This window comes from Phyllobates terribilis, unplaced genomic scaffold (assembly GCF_046119375.1).
Source record: "Phyllobates terribilis strain yellow unplaced genomic scaffold, ASM4611937v1 Scaffold_4__5_contigs__length_816908805, whole genome shotgun sequence".
NCBI lineage: Eukaryota > Metazoa > Chordata > Amphibia > Anura > Dendrobatidae > Phyllobates > Phyllobates terribilis.
Window position 1 is genome coordinate 689,054,246 of NW_027362764.1, and position 21,686 is coordinate 689,075,931.

A 21,686-nucleotide genomic window follows, 5' to 3' on the forward strand; every position below is an offset into this window, starting at 1 on the left:
TGAAAATACTGAAAAATCTTTAAATGAGAAGGTGTGTCCAAACTTTTGGTCTGTACTGTGTATATATATATATATATATATATATATATATATATATATATATATATATATATATATATATATATATATATAGCTAGCAATTAACAGAAGTCTAGAGGCTACATAGCACAATACATATATTGTGATAGCATGGGAAACACAGATCACATAAACAGAGATAAAATGTAATGCGAACAATAATATGGCAGTATACATTAAAAGGGTCCCAGCAGAGAGTGTGGCGCTTACCCCGACGCCTGTTTCGGTAGACCCCTTCGTCAGGAGAGCTGTTTTATTCTTTTTTATAATCTGTGTGTACCTGTCTCCTTCATTGCCATCACACACTTACTTATGTTTTCAATAAAGAGTTTTCTACCTCCATAAGATCTTTCCTATTATTGACCATTTCATTCGGGTTTTCTTTTATTGTTTTTTTAAATCAGATATGTGTGATAAATGTACCTTTTCAAATTTTGGCCAAAGTTTTTTACTTTTTTTATCCACTGAGCCCCGCATAGTCATCGGTGAAACTGCAACCTTTCCACCCCTTACAGTTATACTCCTGGTGAAGCCAAAATACCAGCTCATTTCATAAATCCCAGAGCACTTCAACAGCTTCAAATTTAAAAATGAAAAAAAATGTGCAATTTCACAAAATGTTTGGCACATCTCCCCATGTATTCTTCTTTTTTATACAAGAAAATAAAAGCAACATGTTTGGAATTTTGCAGCTTTTCCACTATTGGCATCATCAAAAGAATTGCATAAAACCATAATATATTTTACAGACTGCACCCCTAGGGAAAAGTTGTTAGTGGCCACACATTTTCAAACCTTGCCCTATCTTGGATCTCCTCATACCTTTCTAACCACACATTTAGCATCTCCCACTCCCACACTACCTCCTCATCCCACCCCCTCTCTGTTGGAGTCCCTCAAGGCTCTGTCCTAAGGCCCCTACTTTTCTCAATCTATAACCTCTTAAAATCCCATGGCTTCCAGTACCATCTGTACGCTGATGACACCCAGATCTACCTCTCTGGCCCAGATGTCACCTCTCTGCTGTCCAGAATCCCAGCATGTCTAGAAGCCATATCCTCCTTCTTCCCCTCTCGCTTCCTCAAGCTCAATGTGGACAAAACTGAACTCATCATCTTTCCCCCATCTTGCGTATATTCCCCACCTGATCTTTCTATCACAAAAAATGACATCACGCTTTCCCCTGCACCGACAATCCACTGCCTCGGAGTAACCCTTGACTCGCCCAGTCCTTCAAACCCCACATCCAAGCTCTCACCACCTCCTGTCGCCTCCAGCTCAAAAATATTTCCAGAATCCGTCCTTTGCTCCACCCTCAATCTACTAAACTGCTTGTGCATGCCCTAATCATCTCCCGCCTCGACTACTGAAACATCCTCCTCTGTGGCCTACCTGCTAACACTCTCATACCCCTCCAGTCGATCCTTAACACTGCTGCGCAATTAGTTCATCTCTCTCCTCGCTATGCCTCTACTACCCCCCTTTGCAAATCCCTTCAATTGCTCCCATTCCCCCAGCCTATCCAGTTCAAACTGCTAACACTGACCTACAAAGCCATCCATAACCTCTCTCCTCCGTACAGCTCTGAACTAATCTCCCGATATATTCCCTTATGTAATCTTCGGTTCTCCCAAGACCTCCTTCTCTCCTCCACACTTATTTGTTCCTCACCCAATAACCTCCAAGATTTCTCCCGAATATCCCCCATCCTCTGGAATTCTGTGCCTCAACACGTCCGATTAGCCTCCACATTTGAATTCTTCAGACGGAACCTAAAAACCCATCTCTTCAAACAAGCTTACAGCCGGCCATGACCCCGCTGCCTCCTCAACACTGGAGCTACTGCAACCCCCCAACCTACTGTCTTCTTCCCCGTTCCTGTAGGATGTAAGCCCGCAAGGGCAGGGTCCTCCTCCCTCTGTACCAGTCTATCATAGTTAATTTGTTTACTGTAAGTGATATCTGTATTTGGTATGTAACCCCTCCAGCACCATGGAATCAATGGCGATATAAATAAATAATAATAATAATTTTCCTGAAGTGCCATTAGTTTTAATGTAATAGATGCCACTTTTTTCAGTGGTTCTGGACTTTATAAAGAGAGATTCTGAGTGGACGACCTCTATGAATATATTGGGATGGTCCTGATAGCTCATACCCTTTAAGCATATAAGCATCAAATAAATATAACTTCTTTGTGGCTTATACGAGATATTTAAGAGAACTTAAAAATGTACTAAAATGATGGTCTTGATGGTCAGTTCTGTTCGCTTTCTAATAGTGATTTGAGTGACAGCAACAATGCACCAAAAATAACAGAACAGCATTGTAGAAAATCCCATGGAGCCCACTGTATACTCGTTATGTTATCACAAACAATTGTGATGTTGGATGATTTATTGAACAGGAAAGTTCCAATCTAACATATGTCATTTCATCTCAACATGCTGCCTGACAGATGCTTCAGAAAGATTGAAAACAATATTATACAGCTTTCCATTTTCATTCTATCTCAGAATGAAGAAAATTAAGTGCCAATCTTTCCCAACGTTCCTTATGAATGTGAGTAACCAGCCGGGATTTTTACCATTACATTTACATAGGTAGACATGGTGTACTTATTTATCTGGAGGAAAATTACAATGTTACATTGTCTTGTGCTGAACACCGGAATCTAGGACTCAAGTGATACTGTGCTTGAATTAGTGCAAAAAATAATTCTCTTTTTAGAGAAAACCAGCTCGAAGAAGGTATGGATTCTTCATATAATGTTCCCCAAGGGAAAAAAAAAAGCTAAATCTTTTTTTTTTCAAGAAGATAATTGTCTCAAAGTGTCATTAACATGGCAATCAGGATTTAAAGGGAATCTGTCAGCAGGATCAACCCCTCTGAGCCGTCTATATGGGCATGTAGGTCAGAGGAAGCTGAATACAATCATACATTGATATCTGCAATCCGTAGTCTTATTCCAGAGAAATTCACATTTTTCTTAATATGTAAATGCACTGTTAAGATCTATGGGGGGAGCAGATATCCATCTAACATTCTGCCTTTAGAGCTTATTTTGAATGAAAGGGGAGTTACAAGTGTGAGACATGTAATGACTGACAGCCTGCTCTCCTGATCTTACTGCAGAGCTGTGTGTGATTACAACTAACACTTCTTCAGTTTCCATCACACAAAGAGCCAACGTGGGGTGAGGTGCAGTACAGTTGAGCTGACAGCACTGTGAGAGGAAAGCTACAACTTCAGATGTGTCAGAGTTGAGTTTTACCTCATTACAGTGTTAGTTATAATCACACATAGCTCTGCAGTGAGATCAAGAGAGAAGACTGCCAGTCATTACATGTCTCGCACTGGTTACGCCTCCTTTCATTTAAAATAAGCTCTGGATGCAGACTCTTGTAGAGATCTCCGACCCCGCCATAGATCTTAACAGCTCATTTACATATTAAGAAAAATGTAGATTTCTCTGGAATAAGATAGATCTTATCCTATAGATAAGAAATAACTTGTTATTTTGGGAATAACTCTTTAAAGTGGTTACCCAGAAATGTTGTTGGGGACATAATTTTGTGACATTTATAAATATAGAATTATATAAAGACGTTTATAAAGTGCCATTTGCTTGTTAATACAGACTTTCTCAAAGATTGTACAGATCTCCTGTTTTTAAAGTGGCTGCTGATAGAGGAGCATGTAACCAGACTTGACCATCAGTCTCATCCAACTGAAAAACACTGCACAAGGGAAAGTTATTTGTCTATTGGAGGAGGCTGATAGACAGGTCAGGTCACAAGCTCCTCCATCATCAGCCATGTAATGGACAGGAGAGATGAGCAGTCTGTGAGGAATGCTGCACGAACAACAGCAGGAGAACCTAAAATACCTATATAATAGTGAAGGCCGCAAAATCATGTTCTTAAAGTATTTAACTAAAATAAAGATAAAGTGGGCATCTTTTAGTCCCTTTCTGTAGCAAGGCATGTCTTTTATAAGACCTCCCCTTGAAGAAGCGACGATCTACCCATGCGAAACGCGCATTGGGGGCTAGTGTGGGTCCATCCCCACCTGTTTTTTTTCCAGTCCAGCCTACACTTGGGTAAGAATGCTTTGCTACTTCTTCAAATTGCCACTAGGCACATTACAATATAGCAATTAGAATCATGTCTTAAGAATCACTTCCCTTGTGATTGGTTTGCCTGCACACTTCCCAGTATAAAGTTACTATATATCTAGCCAACATTTTGGCTGGCACTCTAAACCTTCTTGCACTTTATTGGGCAACACTGCTCAAATAACTGTGGATGCTTACAAACCCTGCATGGCTGGTATTCATTTTCATCTGTCCTGTTCTTAGTTGTGATTTTTTTCTTGTATTCAATAAACTTCTTTGCTGATTATACCGTATACTCCTTTTTATCCTGTTTTTGTTTACATAGCTATTGGAGTGGTATCTCCTTATGGGTCGTAGCATCCACTCATATGGACCCACTCTCAGTATTTGGTCAGTATTTTTTCTCAGGAGTGGGTGCCAAAACCAGGAGTGGGTGATAAATGCAGAATTGGTGACTTGTTTCTATTATACCTTTTCTCTGATTGTTCCTCACCTGGTTTTGGATCCCACTCCTGAGAAAAAATACTAACCGAATACTGACCAAATACTGATAGTGGGGCCGCTCATTATAACCTTCTTGTGTGATGAGAAGGTACAGAAAAAAATAAAATCTCAACATATAAATGTCTTTGGCTAGCTAAGACCTGGTCATTTTCTAAAGCTCCTCCTGGAGTGAAATTGACAGGGCAACCATGAAAATAGAACATGAGAAATCCCATATTTTCACTAGAAGCAGCTCTTGGCATTCCCTCCCTTCCTGCTGGTTTTGCAAAGTCAATATTCCACCAATGGAATCTCAAATATCTAATCAGAACCAAGCTTGTTCCGATGAAGGCCCTTGTTCACACTAATCTTAATGAAAAGCCATGGTGGGGTAAGAGGCACCTAATTTGTTAGGCGGTGCATGCTACTTAATGAATCATGCGCATCTGACAAGTGGTGTGTGCCTCCGTGAAACTCTCGAGAAATCTTACTCCAGTCATGGACTTTAGTAAGATTTCTGGTGTAAACTAGGTCACGTCTGATCATGAATTAGTTGGACAGGGATTGTAATGCCCATGCTCCTCATACTTTGGTGGTGGTGACTAAAATGCCAAAAGTCGCAAAACTTTTGCACAACTTCACGTTGCACAAAAGTTTTACAACTTTAAAAAGTGTTTTACCCTAGTTTTCAGCATAAAGATTTTGATATATCGGCCACTAAAAGTCCAAAACCGATCTGTCCACAGGATGAAGACTCATTGGTCAGCCTTCTCACTTGAGACACTGATAGGGTGGTCATTTATGAATATTTACTTAAAGATGTTGCCCCATGTTCTGAACTAGGAGCGCACTTCTGTCTGCTCTACCTCCTGACTTCCTACTTGTCAGGGGGAAGGCCCTAATTGTGTGAGACAGCTTTACCATCTGCAGCATGGGAATAGGGTAGTGGCACCAAAACTGGTGGGGATATGGAGGTAACATTGCGCTCCAGCAATCTGGCCAACTTTAGAGCAGCGCTTACAAGCTCTGTATAAAAGAGCTTTAAAGCACTGCACATGTTCTGCCACCGTCGCTAAACCACAGCAGTGGCCGGTTCCCTAAGCAACGAGCCATGAACAATAAGAAAAATAGAACTGTAGTAAAACTGTTGCTTGTTTTCCCAAGTATTATACAATTATGGCCATCAATGAAGACGGGAATAACTCTTCCTGAGTAAGAACAATGGGCCTATATTTTAAAGTTTATGCCATATGGTATGCAAATTGCCTCTTCAGAGAAAAAGAGGACTTGTACTCTATAGCGCCACCTATTGGAAGTAGCAATCCTACAAGTCACAATCAACCCTTTAACGAGTCGTGCAATATGACTTAGGGTAAAAGCCATATGGTAAATATTTCTCAGGTGTTGGACTTGAAAATTGCTGTAAATCCAATGAAGAATACTGTACCACATCCTTCTAAGGTCTGAAACTCACAGAGAGCTGCTGATATAATAATAATCTTTATTTATATAGCGCCAACATATTCCGCAGCGCTTTACAATATCTGGATTAGTAACACTGTCTTAAAGAAGTTGTCCACTACTTGGACAACTCCTTGTCATACCCCACACTTGGCCCCGATAAAATGAAAAAAAAAAACTATACTCACCTACCCTGCAGCGGTTTTGGCACTCACGATCCCGGGGCTCCCATGCGGTTGTTGTGACACGTGTGCCCAGCGCTCAATCTTCGCTGGTGTCACTGTCCTCGCCTTCGTACGGATTGAACATGAAGAGGAAATCGGAGATCAGCTGCAGCCCGGATTTCTTCTTCATGTTCAATTCGACAGAAGGTGGGAACAGTGACGCCAGCGAAGATTGAGCGCTGGGCACACGAGTCACAACAACCGCACAGGAGCCCCGGATTGCACGTGCCAACACCACTGGAACGGCACGGGAGGTCAGTACAGGTGTTTTTATTTTATCGGGACCAAACATTTAGATCAAGAAGGGGTTGTCCTAGTATTGGACAACCCCTTTAAATGGAAAATCGCTAAAAATACATACTTTCCCATTATAGAAATAATATTTACTAAGCATTGGAGTACCGTTTGCCATACTGTGACCTGAGTATGTTAGGTGGCTTTTCGAAGATTTGGGATAAGGGTGGTAATTGTCTTGTGGTGTAAAAAAAAAAGCCAAGGAGAAAATCAGTATTCATTAGAAAAGCATATAAAAATCTACAGAGAAGAGCACATGCCTAGAAGAAGATGCTGATTTTGTAGTATCTAGTCTTACCATCATGATTTGGATTTCCTAAGGTCCAAGGTTCATCAGAATCAAAATGTGTATCTCCTCCTATTCCAGGTCCTGGGAAGTAAGCATGGGCCAAAAATCCCCCTTCTCCGTCAAATGGTGAGCTATCTCCATGGAATCCTGATGCAAAGATGATGGTAATGTCCACTTCCCGTTTGCCGTTTTCTAACTCATTGTATGGAACTTCTTCAAATGTCAATGGAGTTACATTCTGCCAAACATCAAAGGCACGGCGAATGGCTTTACGCGTTTCTGTGTCTCCCACTTTAGGAGTGACGTTCTTTATACTATAAAAATAGAGAAAAAAAAGGAATTAAATCAAAAAAAATACTATACCAGCTGCCAAATGCAGAATTTATTCATAACGCTATGTATAAAAGTAGGTTAGCAGCATAATTCTAACCACATCAAAAATACAGTAGATTGCAGATTTAATTACAAATAAAAAGCAGCCGGAAATGTTAGGGGCTGGTACACATGTAGCGTTTATGATGCACTTTTTATTCTTACTTTTATCCGCATGTTTTCTGCAGATGTCTGCACTAAAATAAGCAATTACAACATTCTCGGATTATTGTGTTTTTGCTACATATTTTTACTGTGTTTTCCATTTATCTGACTCATTTTAGTGCAGATTTGAAGCTGCATTATTGAATGTGCTTTTTACAGGGCAGAAAAGCAACAATTTTGCACTTTAAAACGCAACTGTGTTTTCTTATATGCATTTTTTTCAGGCTTCCCATAGCAGCCTATGTAGAAAAAAATGCACACAAAATGCACAGGTCAACAGCGTCTTTAGGACACAGCCCCACTATCAGTATTTGGTCAGTATTCGGTCAGTATTTTTTCTCAGGAGTGGGAGCCAAAACCAGGAGTTGGTGATAAATGCAGAATTGGTGACTTGTTTCTATTATACCTTTTCTCTGATTGCTCCTCACCTGGTTTTGGCTCCCACTCTTGAGAAAAAATACTGACCGAATACTGACCAAATACTGATAGTGGGGCCATGACCTCAGATTTTCTGCACAAAAAAAAAACCACAACAGAAAAAAATGCAGCATTTCCATTACGTGGAAACATGGCTGAGAATATTTCAGTGACAAGTTTGGGTATAGCATGTACTGATCCACTATATATTCAGTGTAGTTTTCCATAGGATTTGAAGTATTTTAAAGAATTAAAAGGCAGCGACTTGGAAAATGGATTTATGCATCATGAGCCCCGAATATCTACTTCTTATGCATGAAAACTCACTCAGGTAGAAAGGATTGGTTAGCTTTAGGCACTTCACATATCTCTCACTGTAGAAATAGTCAGTTAATTGCATGGAAGCATGGAAGTCACTGTCGGCTGCTTTCTAGCTCTGCTACATCATGACAAAACAGTGTTTAGTGACTACAGATGAGCTGCACTATGTAATGGGAGTCTGAGGTAGTCTGAAACTCCCTCCAGCTCAGGAGTGCTTTGTCCATTCCCTCATTCTTTACACTGCAGCTCTGTCTGTCCAAATTAGGTACCATGTATAATCAAAACAACATGGAAATAAGATCATTGAAAAATAACTGCCTTCATAGCAAAATATGAGCAACTAACCTAGCAGTGAGTATAAATGAATTACTACCATGTTTCTCCAAAAATAACACCTACCCCGAAAATAAGCCTTAGCATGATTATTTATAGGATTTTTAGAGTATGCTTGAAATATAAGCCCTACTTCAAAAATAAACCTAGCTACAGTCAGGGCCAGTGTTGGGGGAGGCAAACTGGGCAATTGCTCAGGACCCCAACTCTTTTATGAGCACCCAGCATTTCTATTCAAGGATAAGACTGCTCTAATATGCTTAAGGACCTTTGGTGACATCATGGTCATGTGACTGTGACATCACCAAAGTTACTTTAACTGTGGGAGTCAAGAGGAACTAAAAAGGAGACAGGCTGGTATGTCCGTACGTGCAGTGTATGTATATACATGTGTATGTATGTGCAGTGTGTGTATACATGTGTATGTATGTGCAGTGTGTGTGTATATACATGTGTACTGTATGTGCAGTGTGTGTGTATATACATGTGTACTGTATGTGCAGTGTGTGTGTATATACATGTGTATGTATGTGCAGTGCGTGTGTATATACATGTGTATGTATGTGCAGTGCGTGTGTATATACATGTGTACTGTATGTGCAGTGTGTGTATACATGTGTATGTATGTACAGTGTGTGTGTGTATACATGTGTACTGTATGTGCAGTGTGTGTGTATACAGTACAGACCAAAAGTTTGGACACACTTTCTCATTTAAAGATTTTTCTGTATTTTCATGACTTTGAAAATTGTACATTCACACTGAAGGCATCAAAACTATGAATTAACACATGTGGAATTATATACTTAACAAAAAAGTGTGAAACAACTGAAAATATGTCTTATATTCTAGGTTCTTCAAAGTAGCCACCTTTAGCTTTGATGACTGCTTTGCACACTCTTGGCATTCTCTTGATGAGCTTCAAGAGGTAGTCACCGGAAGAGCTTCAAGAGGTAGTCACCGGAAGAGCTTCAAGAGGTAGTCACCGGAAGAGCTTCAAGAGGTAGTCACCGGAAATGGTTTTCACTTCACAGGTGTGCCCTGTCAGGTTTAATAAGTGGGATTTCTTGCCTTATAAATGGGGTTGGGACCATCAGTTGTGTTGTGCAGAAGTCTGGTGGATACACAGCTGATAGTCCTGCTGAATAGACTGTTAGAATTTGTATTATGGCAAGAAAAAAGCAGTTAAGTAAAGAAAAACGAGTGGCCATCATTACTTTAAGAAATGAAGGTCAGTCAGTCCAAAAAATTGGGAAAACTTTGAAAGTGTCCCCAAGTGCAGTTGCAAAAACCATCAAGCGCTACAAAGAAACTGGCTCACATGAGGACTGCCCCAGGATAGGAAGACCAAGAGTCACCTCTGCTTCTGAGGATAAGTTTATCCGAGTCACCAGCCTCAGAAATCGCAGGTTAACAGCAGCTCAGATTAGAGACCAGGTCAATGCCACACAGAGTTCTAGCAGCAGACACATCTCTACAACAACTGCTAAGAGGAGACTTTGTGCAGCAGGCCTTCATGGTAAAATAGCTGCTAGGAAACCACAGCTAAGGACAGGCAACAAGCAGAAGAGACTTGTTTGGGCTAAAGAACACAAGGAATGGACATTAGACCAGTGGAAATCTGTGCTTTGGTCTAATGAGTCAAAATTTGAGATCTTTGGTTCCAACCACCGTGTCTTTGTGCGACGCAGAAAAGGTGAACGGATTGACTCTACATGCCTGGTTCACACCGTGAAGCATGGAGGAGGAGGTGTAATGGTGTGGGGGTGCTTTGCTGGTGACACTGTTGGGGATTTATTCAAAATTGAAGGCATACTGAACCAGTATGGCTACCACAGCGTCTTGCAGCGGCATGCTATTCCATCCGGTTTGTGTTTAGTTGGACCATAATTTATTTTTGAACAGGACAATGACCCCAAACACACCTCCAGGCTGTGTAAGGGCTATTTGACCAAGGAGAGTGATGGGGTGCTACGCCAGATGACCTGGCCTCCACAGTCACCAGACCTGAACCCAATCGAGATGGTTTGGGGTGACCTGGACCGCAGAGTGAAGGCAAAAGGGCCAACAAGTGCTAAGCATCTCTGGGAACTCCTTCAAGATTCTTGGAAGACCATTTCTGGTGACTACTTCTTGAAGCTCATCAAGAGAATGCCAAGAGTGTGCAAAGCAGTCATCAAAGCAAAAGGTGGCTACTTTGAAGAACCTAGAATATAAGACATATTTTCAGTTGTTTCACACTTTTTTGTTAAGTATATAATTCCACGTGTTAATTCATAGTTTTGATGCCTTCAGTGTGAATATACAATATTCATAGTCATGAAAATACAGAAAAATCTTTAAATGAGAAGGTGTGTCCAAACTTTTGGTCTGTACTGTATACATGTGTATGTATGTGCAGTGTATGTGTATATACATGTGTATGTATGTGCAGTGTGTGTATACCTGTGTATGTATGTGCAGTGTGTGTATACCTGTGTATGTATGTGCAGTGTATGTGTATACATGTGTATGTGCAGTGTGTGTATACATGTGTATGTATGTGCAGTGTGTGTGTATATACATGTGTACTGTATGTGCAGTGTGTGTGTATATACATGTGTATGTATGTGCAGTGTGTGTATACATGTGTATGTATGTGCAGTGTGTGTGTATATACATGTGTACTGTTTGTGCAGTGTGTGTGTATACATGCGTATGTGCAGTGTGTGAGGACATGATTATATTTGAATAAATGTTTATTTTTTGCACAAGAATAAATGTGGAATGTTCATGGAAATAAAAGACATCCCCGGAAAATAAGCCCTAACCCATCTTTCGGAGCAAAAAATAATATAAGGAAGCATGGTAGGTAATACCCGTGTATACTGAGTCACGTGAGACTCGTTAGAGGATTACTCCCAAATTCATAAATGTTCTCCATATCCATAACTCACTGATCCCATGAGTAGGGCTCTGGACCTTGCCATTGGTCCCTGCAGAGCCCCATCCTAAATGGAGATGCACATGCCCGATCTTCACTCTATTTGTTGGCCACTTCTGCCAGCAGCTAGCTCTTATTTGTAGAGCTGAGTCCCAAAAAGTCGGCCATTATCTCTGAGAAAAGTAGCCATTGACTGTTAACTTCTCCTTCAAATCAACGGATCTTCTCAGTAATGGCGTATCAAGTGAGACCTGCTCTTTGTATCAGAGTCTTACTCCCATTCCCCTTCAATTCCCTTCTCATGCTCTCATATTGTTTATGAATTGACATTTTCCACATTATAGTTGTTCAGGGTCGTTTTTAATGGTGACAGATTCAGCTTAAATGTAAACTAGTTAGTTAATTCATAATTAGTGTAAATGCAAACATTCGATTTTTTTAAAACCAACTAAAATAGGAAATATTATGGTGCCATATCATTGGATTATTTGGTAGACTCCTCAGCTGACGGCAAAGTTAAGATGTTCTCAGCGATTTTCAGAACTTTCATAGAAGGTTACAGAGGGGGCCACCCATGCATCACCACCTCTTTATTCCTGGTGGGGCAAGATGGTCCCAGAGGTGGGACTTTCATCTATCATACATTTTTGCATATTATGTAGATATGTCATAATTGTCCAGGATTATAAAACTCATTCAATACTGCCCAATAAAAAGTATAGTAGTATGATAAACGTCTACCATAAAGATTGGAGGTTTCTACTTGATATTGGGATGCTGGAACCTTTATGACAACAGTAGAGAATTTCTTTTCCTTCACAAGGTATCTCACAAAAAGATTTCCTGCTCGCCAGCTTAGATATTGTATTCACCGTAAAAGCACCGTAAAGCATTCACCGTAAAAAAAAATTGGGTATAGGGTAGAACATCTCCAAAATATGGCTCATTACCGATATATATATTTAGCAGCACTTGATAAGCCTAAAGCCTCGATTTATCAAATGTGTAAAACATTTTGTAAAGTCACAATATCTTTTTTACGCCACTTTTGGGCAGTCCCGCCAAAATGGACATATCAGGGGTGCAATGGGGCATGGCTAAAATTGTCCATAAAATTATTCAAACGTGGCGGTGATTATTACACCAGAAATGTTACTGCAGTCACTGACTGGAGTAACATTTCTGGAGGAGCACACACCACTGATAAGATACTCTGAATTCATTAAAGAGGTTGTCAACTAGTGTTTCATTGATGACCTATGCTTAGGATAGGTCATCAATGTCTGATCGGTTGGGGTCCGACACCCGGCATCCCCGCCAATCAGCTGCTATCGGTGTCGGCGGCTGCAGGCTGGAAGTCCTCTCTTGCCGAGCTGCTCCATCTACTTGTAGTGGCTGCCATAGGGTATTGCACTCCTATTCAAATCAATAGGAGGCGGAAGTACAGTACCAAGCCCCGGCCACTACAAGTAGACGGAGCAGCTTGGCAAAAGAGGACTTCCGGCTGGCAGCCGCCGTCACCGATAACAGCTGATCGGCGGGGGGTGCCGGGTGTCGGACCCTGGCCGATCAGACATTGATGACCTATCCTAAGGGTACGTCATCAATGTAAAAAGTAGTGGACAATCTCTTTAAGTGGCATATGGCTCTTAATGAATCTGGTGCTTCTTATTCCTATATGCCCCTCATTACAGGCGTATGAAAACACCAGTCTTAATTATTTGGGGGCTATGTGCCTTTGCACCGACTTCCTGCATACAGCTGTGCAATATTATCAACTCTAGAAAATATATAAAAAAAAAATACTGTAGATGGATGGGCAAATGATATCAATTAACAGCATTGTTTATGTGGAAATCTTTATACTGTAATTAGGATTTTACTCGGCCAGTAATATTTTACCATTGTAATATCGATTTTCCATTTTTGAAAACTGCAAAACAGAAGTGCAATAAGTGTCTTGTTCACCAGCAGAAATTTCCCTGTGTTTTATTCTTCTCCACAAAATATTGGATCTTGTTATCTGGCATGATCAATCTCATCATCCCACAAGAATCAATAAATGTTCTGTTGGACTGCGGCTTGATCTACCTATTCATCTGAACAGATCTCATATCCTTTGTGTGTCAGTCCCGGTGATGGTGATGAGGCTTGGTCTTCAGCGTAATGTGCTGACACTGCCGACAGACTCTCCTTTTCACATCAGAGAACTGGACTCACATTGAAAATATATTCAAAGAATTCCTACTTATTAAACCGCCGCAAATATGGATTTTATTCACCTGAGCTTGAAATCTAAAATCAACTCATACAGTGAAGAGCTGATCTGACAACCAGGACAGAAACTCAGCATCAAGAAAAAGACTGTCAATGGCAGACCGGTTGGGAGTGATTAAAGGGGTTGTCCGGTCTAAAGCTACAAGTCGGCCACTCTATGTGACTGCAGACTGGTGAATCCTCACTTCACGTGTGCTGTGAGAATTCTCTCCTGCCGGCGCCAGGAGTGGGTGACCATGTGACACAAGTATGCATTATGCATACTCCTGGCCACATTCCGACTAGACTGTGTCCAGCCTTGCTCAATACACTTGCATTGAGTAAGAATGAGAATTCTCCAGTGCCGGCGCAGGAGCGTGCAGTCATGCAAGCGCAAGCATGTGATTTGCATACATATGGTCATGTGCCGGCTAGATGGGCGAATCCTCACTCAATGCAAGTGTATTGAGCGAGGTCGGACACAGTCTAGTTGGAATGTGGCCGGGAGTATGCATAATGCATACTTGCATCACATGACTCCTCACTCCCGGCACCGGAGAATCTTCACAGCGTGCAGTGCGTGCCACGGAAGTGACATAGAGAGACTGCAGACTTGTAACTTAAGACCAGGCAACCTCTTTCAACTTAAAATAAAGCTAGAAGTAAGGCACACCTCCATAGAAACTGAAAACTTCTCAGTGCTCTTAGGGATTATCATATACAGGAACCCTTGTGAACCCTTATCCCCAAAAGTCCCAAAAAGATTTTACTGCAGAAGATCTCTCCTTCCTAATTGCTTAACTGGAAGTTCTTATTGTCTTCCATGTTAAAGATACAGTGGAGCTGCCTCAAGGTCACAGTCACTGTCTATAGCTGTGTCCCCAAATTTCTTTGCTTGTGTCCCTAAGAAAATAGTTCTTATGTTTTGAAAGTTCAGTTTTATCATAGGGTGACTATGCCATACATGAACTATTTGAACCCATTTTTTTTTTAGCACAGGTAATGTTTCTCCTTGCAGAGAATACCATACCAGTGTGAGGAGACTTATAGGCCGTGCAATACTCCTCTGAGAAATTAAATATGCAAATTGCCTCCTCAGAGAGGAAGAGGAGTTGAACTCTAGTGCCACCTATTGGAATTAGCAATCTTAAAAGGCAATATTAACCCTTTAGTGAGCCTTGCTAAATTACTTAGGATAAACGCCAAACCAGACACTATTTGCAGATGCAAGTTTCGGATTGTTTGCCCCTCATCAGTACAAGGCAAGAGGTCTGATTTGGTTGGATGAGATACTTCTGGGAAAGCAATAGTAATATTATTGCTATAATAGTGTAGTAATAATATTATAGCTATTGAACCAGGCATTTCAACACGAATACAGCTGAAAGATGCTAATCTCTTAGGGTGTACTCAGATGTTGACCAATGTAATGCTCCTCTAGGAAATTAAATATGCAAATTGCTTCCATTGATATCTGTTTTAGTAAATACTGTATTAGCAAATACTTCTCTAGAATATTAAAATGAAGGCATCTTATTTAAGAAATGTCCATCGGGCCTTTCCCCTGTCATTTCTCTTAGAAGTGTGCTGGGGGTGTATCCCTTCCGAGTGCACTGCCACGCCCCCAGTGCACTTCTCACCTGATTTGAATATGGCTTCTACACTAGATTTCCAATGACTGGCACATCAGATCTCTACAAAAAAAAGGTATAATTTTTATTGGGGGACAATGACCTATAAAGTGATATCTCCACTGCCATATTTAAAGACGTGCTGACAGTTTCCCTTTCAGACTATTTACCAGGATTATAAATGTCTCCATCATTCCACTTAATAGAACTCTTGGATATAATTGCCGTAATCTTTTACACTGCTTCTTCCACGTCGCCTTAGATATCTCCAGTGTGAATTCTTAGTCACTTATTTTCTCCCCAGCTTTCCTTCCGTTGCATTTTCGCAGGATCATGAGAAGCCGGAGCTGCTTGTGTCACTCCTCATAGTAAATCAGTCCAGTTAAGATGTCTCCATGTCTACTGGAAATTCGCAGTGACAACACTTGCATGTCCTCCTTTCACGTCGCAGAGGGGAGCAGCAGGGAGATTAGAAGCCGTAGTACTGATACACGTGGATCTGCCGAGGAGTGGAAGGCACTCGTCCGAGCTCTGCTGCATCGAGAAGCGGCTCCCGTAAACACAAGGCATCCTAATCAGCTAATGAGGGGATTCTACATGATTTGTCAGGGTCTCATAAAAATAAAAGGCTTACAATTCTCTATGATTTGTTACACCTGAATCTTTTCATTCCAGCTGGCTTCAATCAAAGCTTAGCTGAAGCGCGGGCATTTGCTGGCGCACAGTATGGCTTATTGAAATAAATGAATTGCTTCTAGTCAAATATAGATTTCATTTTCTGCTCCTCTTTTTTTCCTCCAGACACTTCCCATTGGGTTATTTCATCAATATTTTTGCAGTTTGTCTGCTTGTTAATCTCGAACCTTTGAAAGCTACGGCCCCAGCATGTGAATCAATAAAACAAAATGATTCATTGTGCGTGCGTCAAGCATTACTGATCCAATCAAGACAACAAACTTTTATACTTCCAACATTCATTTAGAAACTTAAACAGGTTGTTGAGTTCCAATAACCATAAATGGGGGACCATGTACATAGAGGGGGGTCCGATCCTAGAGATCCTCTTAGCATGTGAATCAATAAAACAAAATGATTCATTGTGCGTGCGTCAAGCATTACTGATCCAATCAAGACAACAAACTTTTATACTTCCAACATTCATTTAGAAACTTAAACAGGTTGTTGAGTTCCAATAACCATAAATGGGGGACCTTGTACAGTACAGACAAAAAGTTTGGACACATCTTCTCATTTAAAGATTTTTCTGTATTTTCATGACTATGAAAATTGTACATTCACACTGAAGGCATCAAAACTATGAATTAACACATGTGGAATTATATACTTAACAAAAAAGTGTGAAACAACTGAAAATATGTCTTATATTCTAGGTTCTTCAAAGTAGCCACCTTTTGCTTTGATGACTGCTTTGCACACTCTTGGCATTCTCTTGATGAGCTTCAAGAGGTAGTCACCGGAAATGGTTTTCACTTCACAGGTGTGCCCTGTCAGGTTTAATAAGTGGGATTTCTTGCCTTATAAATGGGGTTGGGACCATCAGTTGTGTTGTGCAGAAGTCAGGTGGATACACAGCTGATAGTCCTACTGAATAGACTGTTAGAATTTGTATTATGGCAAGAAAAAAGCAGCTAAGTAAAGAAAAACGAGTGGCCATCATTACTTTAAGAAATGAAGGTCAGTCAGTCAGAAAAATTGGGCAAACTTTGAAAGTGTCCCCAAGTGCAGTTGCAAAAACCATCAAGCGCTACAAAGAAACTAGCTCACATGAGGATCGCCCCAGGAAAGGAAGACCAAGAGTCACCTCTGCTTCTGAGGATAAGTTTATCCGAGTCACCAGCCTCAGAAATCGCAGGTTAACAGCAGCTCAGATTAGAGACCAGGTCAATGCCACACAGAGTTCTAGCAGCAGACAGATCTCTTCAACAACTGTTAAGAGGAGACTTTGTGCAGCTGGCCTTCTTGGTAAAATAGCAGCTAGGAAACCACTGCTAAGGACAGGCAACAAGCAGAAGAGACTTGTTTGGGCTAAAGAACACAAGAAATGGACATTAGACCAGTGAAAATCTGTGCTTTGGTCTGATGAGTCCAAATTTGAGATCTTTGGTTCCAACCACCGTGTCTTTGTGCGACGCAGAAAAGGTGAACGGATGGACTCTACATGCCTGGTTCCCACCGTGAAGCATGGAGGAGGAGGTGTGATGGTGTGGGGGTGCCTTGCTGGTGACACTGTTGGGGATTTATTCAAAATTGAAGGCATACTGAGCCAGCATGGCTACCACAGCATCTTACAGCGGCATGCTATTCCATCCGGTTTGCATTTAGTTGGACCATCATTTATTTTTCAACAGGACTATGACCCCAAACACACCTCCAGGCTGTGTAAGGGCTATTTGACCAAGCAGGAGAGTGATGGGGTGCTACGCCAGATGACCTGGCCTCCACAGTCACCAGACCTGAACCCAATCGAGATGGTTTGGGGTGAGCTGGACCGCAGAGTGAAGGGAAAAGGGCCAACAAGTGCTAAGCATCTCTGGGAACTCCTTCAAGATTGTTAGAAGACCATTTCCGGTGACTACCTCTTGAAGCTCATCAAGAGAATGCCAAGAGTGTGCAAAGCAGTCATCAAAGCAAAAGGTGGCTACTTTGAAGAACCTAGAATATAAGACATATTTTCAGTTGTTTCACACTTTTTTGTTAAGTATATAATTCCACATGTGTTAATTCATAGTTTTGATGCCTTCATGAAAATACAGAAAAATCTTTAAATGAGAAGGTGTGTCCAAACTTTTGGTCTGTACTGTACATAGAGGGGGGTCCTAGAGATCCTCTTAGCATGTGAATCAATAAAACAAAATGATTCATTGTGCGTGCGTCAAGCATTACTGATCCAATCAATACAACAAACTTTTATACTTCCAACATTCATTTAGAAACTTAAACAGGTTTTTGAGTTCCAATAACCATAAATGGGGGACCATGTACATAGAGGGGGGTCTGCTCCTAGAGATCCTCTTAGCATGTGAATCAATAAAACAAAATTATTCATTGTGCGTGCGTCAAGCATTACTGATCCAATCAAGACAACAAACTTTTATACTTCCAACATTCATTTATTAACTTAAACAGGTTGTTCAGTTCTAATAACCATAAATGGGGGACCATGTACATAGAGGGGTCCGCTCCTAGAGGTCTTCTTCTCTAGGGCAAAGCGTAGAGTGCCTTTCCCTATGGAGGACTGTACTCCTGTGCACACGTTCTGTAAAATCTGCTGCAAATACTGATGTGTTGGCAGAAAAAATGCAGCATAAAATACATACGTTTTTGATGCATTTTTTATGCCTTTTTTTGTAATTATTAGAATGGATGAAAACTGCAGCAAAAACACTGAAAGAATTGACAGGCAGCAAATTTGCAAGGAAAAAATAATGTGTACATAGAGGCTTCAGGAGTCTCATAGGAAATCCTTGGGGATATGTGACAAATATGCACAGAAAAAAAACCCAAAAACTGACAAAAACGCATTGTGTGCACAGACCCTAAAGCCATATTCCCACGCTGTTATTTGGTGAGTTTTTGATGTTGCAGATTTTCTGCACCCTTTAAGTAAACTAGGTTATTTGCATTTTTTTTAAATACACAGAGTAAAAAAACTCACCAAAAACTCATTGTGGGAACAGAGCCTAAAGAAGGTTTCACAAGTCAGTTTTTTTTTTTATACTGTGCATGTGCAATTTGTCTTTTTTTGTGGATAGATCACGGACCCATTGCAATCATTGTGCCTTTTCACACATCTTTTTTGGGGGTAAATGATTGTCTGCAAAAAAAAAAACTTAGACATGTCCTACTTTGATATGTGTTACAGATCTAACTCGCCAATGCAAATCAATGGCCCTGTGGAAAAAAAAAACGGATAACGCCCGGATGTCGTCTGTATGCTGTCCATACTTTAATGTTTGATTGTTTGGAGAAGCTGAGTTTTTTTTTTTACTAATTCATGAAAAACAAGGACTGGAAAAACTCACTAAAGGACAAAAAATGGGTTCTGCAAAGTTAAAAAAACACATTTTTTTTATCTCATACTCAAAAATTGGCCCGAGTAAAGCCGACATTACACAGAAAACCCATAGATTTCAATGGGCACTGGGTAGCGTGTTCCGTTGTATATGAAGCTCCCATAGCAGTGAACGCAGAGAGCCGTGAATGTGCGACCGCCTTTCACTGTGGCGAGCACCAGTCACAATGGACGACCAGGGTTCCTCCATTCTGGAAAGAGGCGTGTTAATGTCTAGTATAGTAAATTCAGGAATGAAAAAAAAAAAACTAAGCCGAACTGCTAATGTTTGCAACATCTCCTCAAAAAAGAGATTAGAAATAAATCTAAATGTTGTATGTATCCCTAATGATGGTGGTATCATTAAAAACATCAGCTCAATAAACAAAAAACAAGTCCTCATACAGATCAATTGACGCAAAAATGAAAAAAAGTTACAGATCTGAGAAAATGGCGATACAAACCTAAAAAAAATACTTTTACAAAATTCTAAATTTTTTTAACCCCTCCCCCAATTTAAAAAAAAAAAAACTTTCCAAGTATGGTATCCCTGTAATCGTATTGACCTGAAGAATCATGTTGTCAGATCATTGCAAAATGGATGTGTAAAAACAAAAAGAAAAATTAAAAATTGAAGGATCTGTTAAAGCACCACTCCAGCGTTTTTTTTTACTGCACCGCTGGAGTGGTGCTTTAAATGTTAGTCCCCTGCCCCTTGTCTGATACTCACCTGCCACTGCCTTCATCCTTTTCCAGCGTCACTCCCGTCGGTCTCTGCCGATAAATGACCTGACGGCTGCTCCAGTGTTTCATGGAGCTGTGCAGAGGTCACTCTTCAATACAAGTCTATGAGAGCCTCGTTCTGGCCTTGTTCTGGCTCTTGTAGACTTGTATTGAGAGCGTGTGACGTAGCTTCTGACTTCCGGCCAGTCAGAAGTTATGGACACAAGATGGCGCAGTGGGACCGGAGCGGCGTCGTTAAAAGGTAAAGCCGCCAAAAGGTGAGTATAAGAACGGAGGAAGAGGGTTTACATCTAAAGCGCCACTCCAGAAGGTGAGTATAAGAACGGGGGAAGAGGGCTTACATCTAAAGCGCCACTGCAGAAATTGAGTATAAGAATGGGGGAAGAGGGCTTACATCTAAAGTGCCACTCCAGAAGGTGAGTATAAGAAAGGGGGAAGAGGGCTTACATCTAAAGCGCCACTCGAGAAGGTGAGTATAAGAACGGGGAGAAGAGGGTTTACATCTAAAGCGCCACTCCAGAAGGTGAGTATAAGAACGGGGGAAGAGGGCTTACATCTAAAGTGCCACTCCAGAAGGTGAGTATAAGAACGGGGGAAGAGGGCTTACATCTGAAGCGCCACTCCAGAAGGTGAGTATAAGAACGGGGGAAGAGGGCTTACATCTAAAGTGCCACTCCAGAAGGTGAGTATAAGAACGGGAGAAGAGGGCTTACATCTAAAGCGCCACTCCAGAAGGTGAGTATAAGAACGGGGAAAGAAGGTTTACATCTAAAGCGCCACTCCAGAAGGTGAGTATAAGAACGGGGGAAGAGGGTTTACATCTAAAGCGCCACTCCAGAAGGTGAGTATAACAACGGGGGGAAGAGGGTTTACATCTAAAGCGCCACTCCAGAAGGTGAGTATAAGAACGGGGGAAGAGGGCTTACGTCTAAAGCGCCACTCCAGAAGGTGAGTATAAGAACGGGGGAAGAGGGCTTATATCTAAAGCGCCACTCCAGAAGGTGAGTATAAGAACGGGGGAAGAGGGTTTACATCTAAAGCGCCACTCCAGAAGGTGAGTATAACAACGGGGGGAAGAGGGTTTACATCTAAAGCGCCACTCCAGAAGGTGAGTATAAGAACGGGGGAAGAGGGCTTACGTCTAAAGCGCCACTCCAGAAGGTGAGTATAAGAACGGGGGAAGAGGGCTTACATCTAAAGCGCCACTCCAGAAGGTGAGTATAAGAACGGGGGAAGAGGGTTTACATCTAAAGCGCCACTCCAGAAGGTGAGTATAACAACGGGGGGAAGAGGGTTTACATCTAAAGCGCCACTCCAGAAGGTGAGTATAAGAACGGGGGAAGAGGGCTTACGTCTAAAGCGCCACTCCAGAAGGTGAGTATAAGAACGGGGGAAGAGGGCTTACATCTAAAGCGCCACTACAGCGCTTAAAAACCCCAAAACGCTGGAGTCGTGCTTTAATAATGTATTGGTGCCAGATACCCCCTCACATGTCTAGTGAAGTCC

The 21,686-nt window shown here is 41.2% G+C and overlaps 1 protein-coding gene across 1 annotated transcript in view; it reads right to left on the reverse strand.

Moving 5' to 3' along the window:
- MMP16 (matrix metallopeptidase 16) overlaps positions 1–21,686 on the reverse strand; it is a 308,321-nt gene that overhangs the window by 129,650 nt on the left and 156,985 nt on the right. The window contains exon 4 of the mRNA XM_073679550.1: positions 6,956–7,260. Coding sequence (XP_073535651.1) covers positions 6,956–7,260 — 305 coding nt within the window. The remainder of the gene's footprint in view (positions 1–6,955; positions 7,261–21,686) is intronic.